The sequence below is a fragment of the Triticum aestivum genome, chromosome 4A, assembly GCF_018294505.1.
Source record: "Triticum aestivum cultivar Chinese Spring chromosome 4A, IWGSC CS RefSeq v2.1, whole genome shotgun sequence".
Classification (NCBI taxonomy): domain Eukaryota; kingdom Viridiplantae; phylum Streptophyta; class Magnoliopsida; order Poales; family Poaceae; genus Triticum; species Triticum aestivum.
The window spans coordinates 731,428,048-731,438,708 of record NC_057803.1 but is presented as its reverse complement, the minus strand read 5'-3'; the positions used below and the strand labels follow the sequence as shown (position 1 = coordinate 731,438,708).

The 10,661-nt window shown below is 46.1% G+C and overlaps 1 protein-coding gene across 1 annotated transcript; it reads right to left on the bottom strand.

The window, feature by feature from the left end:
* Positions 1 to 3,168: 3,168 nt before the first annotated feature.
* On the bottom strand, positions 3,169 to 6,291 carry LOC123084437 (B3 domain-containing protein Os06g0112300-like). Its single transcript, XM_044506042.1, has 5 exons — positions 5,977 to 6,291; positions 5,142 to 5,193; positions 4,173 to 4,219; positions 3,780 to 3,974; positions 3,169 to 3,579 (listed from the first exon to the last, which is right to left on the bottom strand). Exons 1-5 carry the CDS (start codon positions 6,289 to 6,291, stop codon positions 3,277 to 3,279), a joined length of 912 nt encoding a protein of 303 aa, XP_044361977.1. The 3' UTR covers positions 3,169 to 3,276.
* Between the last annotated feature and the right edge of the window lie 4,370 nt (positions 6,292 to 10,661).

The window sequence follows — 10,661 nt, the reverse complement described above, 5'->3', positions numbered from 1 at the left end:
AAATTAACGGTCTTTTGCTACTGTCTGTAAGTACTATTTCTGTCATTAAGTCCCTATACATAGCTTGGCTCTTTCATTGCATGTATTTATAATTAACTATCCTTACTATATTATGCAGATTGAAGATCGTCGAGTGCAAAAAACAAGAAATGTATGATATTGGGTTCATTAACACAAATATCATAGATGAAATTCAGGTTACAAAGCACGCCGAAGAGGCCAAGGCCAACTTGCTACAATCTTTGATCAAAAATCAAAACAAAGATTTAATGCTCTTTCCTTACAACTTCCAGTGAGTGTTACTGTCGTGTGCATATTTGGTTTCCCTTATTACTCGAGCGAGGTTATACTAATGTAATTGATGAGTTATGCATGCGTGCGCAGATACGACTATGTTCTTCTGGAGACTAAGCTTGAGCGGGGAGTAGTAAACGTCTTAGACTCGAGACGAAAAGATCACCAAACCTATGCGGACATGACTAATTTGCTCAACAAGTTCAATCGATCATTATCGCACCATATCCGCAACTTTTTGTTCATTTCCTGATATCTCAAATAATAATAATTATTTTCTTTGTCTTGCAGGGTTTGGAAACAGTTCACCGCAGAAGTTCCGGGACTGCCGAAGGAGCTGCGATATACATACCCGAAAGTAAGTACTACTAGCTAGCTAGTTGCGTGCATCTCCTGTTGATTCTATAGCTGTACTTTCATCAATGCCATTTATAATGCTTCATTATCAGTTTGATTGACCTCTATTTCTCGTAAAATGCTTATGGCAGGAACAAGGGAATGATTTCTGTGGATACTACGTGTGCGAGTTCATCTACAACGCGACTTTGAAAAATAAGCGGGGCTACTCTAAAAGACAATATGAAGTGCGTAAGCAATAATATTCACAATTTCATTTTATTACACCATCATTTCTGTTGAGTTTCATTCATATATGTATTAACCCCCTTTTTCAAATTAGACGTGGCAGATGCGGGATGAACTCCTAGAACAAGATCGCATGAAAGCAATTCAGGAGGAATTGGCGGGATTCTTTCTTGACCACGTCATCAATTAAGCCGGAGAATACCATGTGAAAGTTGATTTCAATTGCTAAGGGACTGTAAGATATCTTACATATTGTATATGTATGTAGCCAGTAGCGCCGGATAGATAATACGAAAACTTTTTGTTTGACCAATCTCTCGGAGAAGAAGAGGTCGATCGATCACTTCTCTCGGTATGCATGACGAACTTCTGTACTTAATGGTTCCCTTCATTTTCTTACTAGCTAGCGTGTCGAGGGCCTCTCTATGTACAGTACGTAGCGTCGACCAAGCACGGACATAAGAGAGGACACTTTTCTCTATTAATTAGCTAGCTAACACAATATATGAAACACCTAAATTAACCCCCCAACACCCCCCACCCCCCCCCCCCCCCCCCCCCCCCCCCCCTTTAAAAAATAAAAACCCCAGCCACAGAAATGCTGACGCGTGGATGCCTTCTGGTCCCGGTTGGTGCCACCGGGCTCGGCGCACCGGTCACGTGGAAGCCCATCTGTCCCGGTTCATGTTAGAACCGGGACTAAAGGGGGGAGGCATTAGCAACGACGCTTTGGTCCTGGTTCAAGAACCGGGACATAAGGCCCTCACCAACCGGGACAAATGCCCTGTTTTCTACCAGTGTAGGAGGACAAGGTCTATCGTCATTTTAGAATTATAATTTGTTCAGGGAAAGCTTTTTGCATCCAAGCGACGAAATGTAAAGAACAACATGTGTTTCCATCATCCCGCGTCTCAGCCCTTCTGTTGCCTTTTTTGAGCAAGCTAGTGGATAACTTCGAATAGGAGAGAAAAGTGGTGAAACCCATGAAGCCACTTGAAGCCCACTCGCCTTGAGCCAGACATCACCTTTCAACACCCCGTGCCAATGAGTTAACTGACCCAAAATTAAGTTGTTCATGGGAGTAATTTACGTTCTAACCACACGCATAAACCCTCGATCTATGGAGCAACAGACCTCTCATGAAGTATATTCCACGATTGACATGGTCTCAATGACGTTGGCACCACTAGAGGCGACCTCCTCTGACAGGCTATGAGACGGTATCTGGACCGGGAACACCACCTCCTCTCTACTGCCAACCTCCAGCACGACAAAGGCCGACAGTCTCAAGCATGTTTGTAGTAGTTAGATGTGGCATGGTTGTTTCGTTAGGAAACCATAATGTTCAGCACCATATTTTTAATTAAATACAGTTTTCCAATCTCTACATGTCTTGGGCTCAAACTAACCTGCCCTTTCTTGCCCAGGCTCATCTACACCCGCCATGAAGGGTAAATTCCAGAAAATAGAAAAAATATATAGAAATTATTTTCACTAAAGATGCTCGGGTGTGCTAGGAGCTTCCAAAATTCCATGGCCACATGATATTCGAGGAGCTCTAGGAAAAAAAAGAGTTCTCAAAGGAACTTCCAAAAAAGATATTTTCAAGACCTTTTTTTGTTTTTGGCTAGAGCTCCTCCAATATCATTTCACCATGTAATTTTGTAGGCTCTTAGCAGACTTGAGCTTCTTTGGTGCCAAAAAAATAGATTCTTTTTACTATCATTTCAAATTTAAAGTTCAATAACTAGGGAGCAGATGAGCCTGGGCTCATTAGATGTTTCTCAGGACGGCGTTCGGTGCCTAGGTTCATCTACACCTGTCGTCTACAATAATGAAAATAAAAATAAATAAAAAGTGCATTGTTTTTGCTAATAGTGTGTGCATGATAGGTGTTGAACTTCCGTGACTTTAAAGCATGGAGCTAAATCCAAACCAAAAGCCAAAGTAAGCCTAACCAAACATTCCTTTAGTCAAAGTAGTTCCTTCTTGTCTTTATTCCGGGATGAGTTAACGACTTCACTTAACAAAATGGAACTTCTACTCAGGAAAATTAAACAATTGTTAGAAAGATGCCAAAGTTGACTCCATCCATCCAGCAATATCATACATTCAGTGATTAAAGCGAAGGGGTTTCCTTGTTGCCAGACAAAACCCAACAGTACAAGAAAATATAGATGAGCTATTGTCTAGTTAATATGGATTTCTTTTCTCATTACCAAATTGTTCGGGGGAATTACAAGGTCAGAATCCAACAAGCATCACCTTCCAAGCCCATTCTGTTGGTAAACTGACCCAAAATACGCTGACCATGCGACGAAACCAGATTTTAACAGCGCGCAAAAGCTCCTAGTTTCCTGTGCTACATGCAACAAGAAGCATCTCCTGACCTGACCTCTAACCCACAATGACCAGAGGCTCGTCGGCTGTGTACCCTTTAGAGGTGATATCCTTCGGCAGGCCGCCGCGTAGTATCTGGACCTGGAACACCACCTCCTCTCTGGTGTTAGTCACAAGCTCGAAGACACACGCATCATTGACCTGCAACCGGTTGTCGACAGCGAAGTCCATCCAATCTGCATCCAGCTTTTTCGTCTTCAAGTCGCCGCAGTAGTGCATTGCCCATGACCTCCCACGGCAGATGAGAGTGGTGGAGGTGCGCTCCTCCGGGAGGTGCTTGTGGAAGCGACCTGGAATGCACTGGACACAAAGCAACATCATAATACTCCCTCCATCCGGAATTACTTGTCATCAAAATGGATATATATGGATGTATCTAGAACTAAAATACATCTAGATACATCCATTTCAATGACAAGTATTTTCGGACGGAGGGAGTAGTAGTCAACGGGTCATTTCTGCAATACTAAGTACTTGGAGAATTTGTTGCTGTCTCATACCAGCTGAAACGGCTTCTGAACATGAGTTCGCGACAGGATGATGGTGAAGAAGTGGTGGTTGCAGGAGAGTGGGGTGGTCTCACAATCTTCACGAGCATCTGGAGCTAGTGACAGTGAGTTCTCGCAAGGCTCTACTTTTGGTTTGATGGGGTGTGCATCCGACAGCTGCTTTGATGGACATAGAGGGGTCTCCATCTGAAAAAATCAAAGTGATCAAGTTCCCACTGTTAATGTCAACTCCATGCAGGTTTTGTGACTCCATCTAAAAACTTCCTATGAATCTGTACGACAGAAAAAGCTTTGATCTTGACAGCGAGCGTGGCAGTGAAAAGTTATCTGTCCTCATTTGAGTCATTTCAGAAAACATAACAGTGAAAGAGGGAGGAGTAGTACTTGCTCATCTTTCACCCGATCAGGCAAGGAAGAGGTCCCTTGTACATCTGCCAAGGGAAAATTAGCAACAAATCAATCTCTCGTGATGTAACTATAATTCTAATTAATAATGAAGAATATTATAGTAGAATTCCATACTGGAGAAATGGTGAAAGTACTATGAGAACGCAAAATAAGACCTGAAATTGCTCATCAAGCTGTCTGACTGGTTTTTTAAATAGTTGCAGTGGGTTTCCCACATTATTGTAATAGTGTTGTCATAAAGCCTGGGACTAAATTTAGGAAATTTTCGTTGATCTGTAGATACGTTTAAAAACCATTGTAGTTCCTTGGCAATGGCATCCTAGAGCAGCGGCATGGTTTCTTGGACAAATGCATTTAAATGATTTCTCGATTTCATAAACAGTTTAATCAGTAACATGGAAAATCACATGGCACCACACTGACTCAGTTAGATCAAATATTGAAGAATGTAGCAACAAAAAAAGCTAAGAATCCTCATTTCAGGATTAACTATATACAATGTGTTACTACTCTTCCACACCGTTTTGAACTTATTTCATTTGAACTAGACAAACTTGCACAGCATATGTCACAGGGTTCAGTCTGTAATGGAATATTAAAGGGCAGGGAGGTTGAACATTTCTTAAGAGAGGGTGTGATTATGATGCATCTGAAAAATAAACATGGAAAATTAGTGTTCAAATAAGGAAAAGAAAAAGGATTATGAATTTAAAAACCAAGAGAGAGCATAACTAGCCAAAACTGAAACAGCAGCAAACAAAAGCATTATTGACACATTCAAGATAGAGTAGCAAGCATACAATTCAGGCAATAAACATCAAGATCTCCACAAATGTTAATCAGGAAGTTGACTAGTACGGTCGATCTAATTAAATCATGGTATGAACAAATAAACATCTTATTTCATTTTGATAAGATGGTTGACGATATTCTCAAGTCACATACCTGACGATTCCAAACACCTTGACTGCACAATACGTTTGCATTGGTCATCATCCTGCAAGAAACAATTCAGTCATTAGGCTTACTGAGTAGTGCCCCTTGAGTCCTTGACTCATACCTGTCAGCTGTTATATACATAATTACATACACAAGTATATCTAATTCCATGGTTAGGCTTACCACTCAAGAGACAACAAGCTGTTCAAGTATTCACTCAAGGAATGCGTTCTAAATAATTGTATAAGCGAAGCTGCTTGACACTGAGGAAGCAGAAAGTCTAAAGTGTACTAGAGGAAAATTCCTGATTATCATTTTGTAATTTGGACTTGGGATTATTACTTTGTAATAATCATTGAGTTCCCAGTAACACTCAAAGATGAAATCTTGGAAAGTTTTCTCCAACTGAAGACTGAAGCAAGAAAGTGCTTAATTTGTTCCTGGTTGAAGACTGAAGAGTTAATAGTGCTTGGAAAGTCTTGGAAAGTTCCACAAGACTGAAGACTGAAGCAAGAAAGTGCTACACAACAAGCTGTATATTCAAGTGCATGCTTCAGGAATGTTTCTGAACATTTGTTCAAGGGAGAGCTGATATTATGTCAGTAGTTCAGAACTGAAGAAATAGTAGGTTTACTGAAATAGCAGAAAGAGCAACGACGGCTGTTAGGAGGGCTGCAGCTAGTGAGTGCATTCTGGACTTCAGATTGTTAGTTTACAGAAAGATGGCACCATTAGCTGCAGCCAGTGACTGTGAGTGCAAGTGATTAGCAGGCATTCTGTCGAACCACGACAGAATCCCAAATCGGAGCAACGGGCGGAAATGGGGTGGAGAACCTCTCACCGGCGGCCCGCCTTGGCGCGGTGGCGGGAGCAGGGAAGAGGGCGACGGCGTGTGCGGGGCCGCGGCGGGGAGCGCAGAGGCCTGGCCCTTCCGGCGCTCGAGCTCGCGGCGTACGGCGAGGAGCTTGCGGCGGTAGGTCCTGCCGCCGTCGGGGAGGCGGGCGGCGATGCCTCCGTGGATGCTGGCCTGCATGCGCTGCAGCCTCGCCTGCAGCGCCTGGTCCGGGAGATGGCGCAGCTCGTCGCTGGCGGCCTCCGCCTCCCCGTCCGCCGGGGAGCCGCCGGGGAGCGCGGGCGCCGTCGAAGCCGCGGCCATTCCGTATAGAGTAGTCAGAGAGAGATGCGGAATGCGGAGAGACGGAGGGGTGTGGGAGGGAGGAAGACGACCGGACTGACGACACGGAGGGAGGGGAATCGGTAGAGCATCTACAGCCCACCCCCTAAACGTCTCGTGGCTCGCGTCCCGCGAACAGTGACCGATCAATTTTTAAATGTTCTCTTTTGATATGAAAAAATATCTCATGCACAAATTTTCAAATCCGTATAGTAATAAATTTAGTCGAGTTTTTATGGGCACCCATGCTTATTGTTTCTTTTTAAACCCATGTCCGGCAGTCGTGAGACCCCTAAAGTGATGGTCCGGTCGCCGGGGAGAAATAGTAGAAAATAAGACATGGACCGGTCCATATGAGGCATGAAACGCCGTCGTCCTCCACGCCCTACTTTTTCTCATCGAAGCCCATGCCCTCGACATAATCCGTCGGGGTGAGATCGATGATGGACCACCCGTGGTCAGAGCCAGACATCTTCGCGGCTTCGCTGCGACGCCGAGGGGTGCCGGTCACCCGTAGCGGCTCCGCGACTGCGTGCAACTTCGCCTCCACGGCCTTGTCAATGAGGGCTGCAGCTGCCTCCCGCACCCTCTGCTTAGCACGCCGGGCACGCCGCACCATAACACCGGACGCGCCAGGACCATGCATGTCGTTGTTTACCTACGATTCAAGATGAGCCACCAAAGGGCTTACAGCGTCGACCCGACGTTGAGGCGCCAGGCGGACCGCACCGCATCTGGCGAGGCAGCGATCACGCGTCCCGTCATATCCAAGCATTATTTGCGCGGACGAAATGGTTTCTCGCTAGATCGAGTTAGGTCGCGGTTGGGCAGACTTCTCCCGGTAGCAGCGGAGAGCCATGCGAGTGGTCATTTCCTCCTCAGGCCCGCATGGGATGAGGTTCCAGTCAACAGAAGGGGAGATCTCAGAGTCAAACCCACTAGTCGTCATGCCGGAGATCGCCGGAAGTGAGTTTGGAGGCAGAGTGTCATGGCCAGGGTTTGGTTCGGTGAATAGTAGTCATCGGACAACCAAAAGGTCACACTTCATCACCGGTCGGTATTAATTGATACTAAAAAGAACTTGATAAAATGGAGAAACGGAGAAGGGCGTAGGAAATCACCATTTCCTCGCTGCTCTCTTTCCCATGCAGCCACCTCCCTACATTTATATTTATATCTATACCTAATAATAAAGGCTATTGCTTCTGGCGGTACATTAGCGAAATTTCCCTCAAAGTTGCAAAGTATTACGCAGTAATGCCACCTAAAGTGATAAAAAAATGTTTCACACAGGAGAATCCCCGCCTGGGCCGGCTCATATAGTAGGAACATTCTATGCTGCGCTCTACACGTTATGAGAAGACACAGCGCGCCTGTTTGAACCGGACAATGTCTGGGTGGTCTGTTTTTTTATTTTCCGTTTTCCATTTCTGTCTTTGTTTTTTTCCACTTTAAATAATTTGGGAGTTCAGAAAAGTTCCAGAATTAAAAAATTCGAATTTTGAAATAAAATGTTTAATGATTCATAAATGTTTGTGGATTTAGAAAATGTTTGTGATTTTAAAGAAAGGTTTTCATATTCAAAAAATGCTCGCAATTTTGAAAACAAATGTTCGAATAAAAAATGTTCATGATTTTTCTAAAACGTGTATGTCCATGAAATTAAACAAAATTTTGCCAATACAAAAAATGCTCATGAGTTGAAAAATATCTAAAAAATTCAAAAAATTGTTCGTGACTTACAAAATATTTTATTGATTCATAAAAGGTTTGCTGATTCAAAAAATGCTCATGCATTTTAAAAATATTCGTTAAATCAGAAAAGTGTAAATTTCAAAAATTGTTCCACAATTTCCCAAAAAAATTGTTCATTGATTCTAGAAATGTTCGCCTATTCAAGAAAAATGTTTTCAAAAAGTTCAGAATTGTTAATTCTTTTTGCAAGCGGTATAAAATGTTCATGATTTTAGAAAATATTCGAAACCTGTAAAAACGTTCAACAATTTGAAAAATGTTCACGAGTTGTACAAATGTTCACGATTTTCAAAATGTGTTAACGATTTCACAAAAATGAGAGTGGTAATGTATCTCGGTGATTCAGCAAAATGTGATCGTGGCCATTGAAGATTATGAAAAACAATCTCCCGTTACAACGCATGGGCCGTTTTTCTTGTAAAAAAAATACAACCTCGTGACTAAAACGTCTTGTGTTTTCTTAGGGACGGTGTAGCTTCTAATGTATATTTCCTATCATTGACCTGGCAGATCCTTCTCAAACAAGGCATTTTTTTCCAGGTCCAACACCAGCCAGCTTACTACAGATCGACTTGCTAGTTGTTAAATGGGAGCAGATAAGATGCTGACTTGGATATAGACATGAAATAGAGACGTAGCTTTGATAGAATGGCAGAATGCTCTTCACCAGATTCACCTTGTTTTAGACAATGGCACAATGCAAGTATATATGATGTACAAAGGTGGGCCACGGACCTCAACTATACAAGGAATTAGGAGGCGGGCCCAATACACAATATGCACATAACACATATACTCAACACCCCCCAGCAGTCCAGACGGCACCGTGGCTGACGCAAAGACTGGACCGGAACTCCTCAAATGACGCCGTAGGCAAGCCCTTGGTCATGATATCTGCAAATTGTTGGGAAGTAGGGACGTGTAAATCACGAATATGGCCAAGGGCCACCTGTTCCCGAACAAAATGAATATCCAACTCAATATGCTTGGTCCGTTGATGATGCACCGGGTTAGCGGAGAGGTAGACCGCCGAGACGTTGTCGCAGTAGACCATCGTGGCACGGTCAACTGGGCAAGAAAGCTCCTGAAGCAGCTGGCGAAGCCACGAACACTCGGCGACGGCGTTGGCCACCGCGCGATACTCAGCCTCAACAATGGAACGAGAGACCGTAGGCTGCCGCTTGGACTACCACGAGATAAGTGAGGGTCCAAGGTAGACACAATAACCCAAGGTGGAGCGACGAGTGTCAGCGCAGCCCGCCCAGTCTGCATCGGAGTGGGCGGTGAGGGCGGTGTCGGTGGAGGCGTGAAGCGTGACGCCAAGATCCATAGTGCCACAGATATAGCGGAGAATCCGCTTGACGGCAGACCAGTGAACGTCTCGGGGAGCATGCATATGAAGACACACCTGCTGCACGGCATATTGGATCTCCGGTCGATTCAGAGTGAGGTACTGGAGAGCACCAACGATAGACCGATAGAAAGCAGCATCCGAAGCAGGAGAAACATCTGTGGCAGAAAGCTTGGCCTTCGTATCAACAGGCGTAGCGGCGGGCTTGCAGTTAAGCATGCCGGCGCGCTCGAGGAGCTCGTGAGCGTACTTCCGCTGATGAAGGAAGAAGCCATCCGGACGGCGCACCACCTCGACACCGAGGAAGTAGTGCAAAGGACCCTAGTCCTTGATGGCGAACTCAGCACGAAGACGAGCCGTGAGCTGACTGAGGAGACTAGTCGTACATGCCGTCAGGATGATGTCGTCGACATAGAGCAGCAAGTAGGCCGTGTCAGAGCCCTGATGATAGACGAAGAGCGAGGCGCCCGAGCGGGTGGATCGGAACCCAAGCTGGTGGAGAAACACCACGATGCGCTGGTACCAAGCGCGAGGAGCCTGCTTGTGTCCGTACAAGGACCGCGAAAGCAAGCACACATGGTCGGGAAGCATCGGGTCAACAAATCCTGTGGGCTGCTGGCAGAAGACCTGCTCCTCGAGGTGACCATGGAGGAAGACGTTGGATACGTCCATCTGGGGCATCGGCCAAGCACAGGAGACCGCAAGGTGGAGAACCGTGCGTATCGTGCCGAGCTTGACGACCGGAGCGAAGGTGTCGGTGAAGTCGATGCCAGCACGCTGTCGGAAGCCACGAACGACCCAACACGCTTTGTAGAGATCAAGGGTACCATCAGGACGGAGCTTGTGTTTAAAGACCCACTTCCCGGTAATCATGTTGGCGTGCCGGGGACGGGGAACAAGCTGCCACGTCCGGTTGCGCAACAAGGCGTCAAACTCCTCTTGCATCGCAACCATCCAGAGCGGGTCACGAAAAGCGGCTCGAACGGAGGACGGCAACGGCGACGGCTCAGAGGTGGACGCCACATGGACGTAGGCATCCGAGGCGTAGCGCGAGCTCGGGCGAAAAACGCCCATACGGGCGCGGGTGACCGGACCGGCCACAGGCGTTGGGGGGGCCGCGGCGCCGAGGGGGCCGGGGCGCCGGGGGGGGGGCGCGGGGACCGCGCGGGCCGCAGGCGCAGGAGGAGCCGCGGGGGCCGCGGGCGCCAATGTCGAGGCTGCCGGGGGCACCATCGTCGCGGGTGTA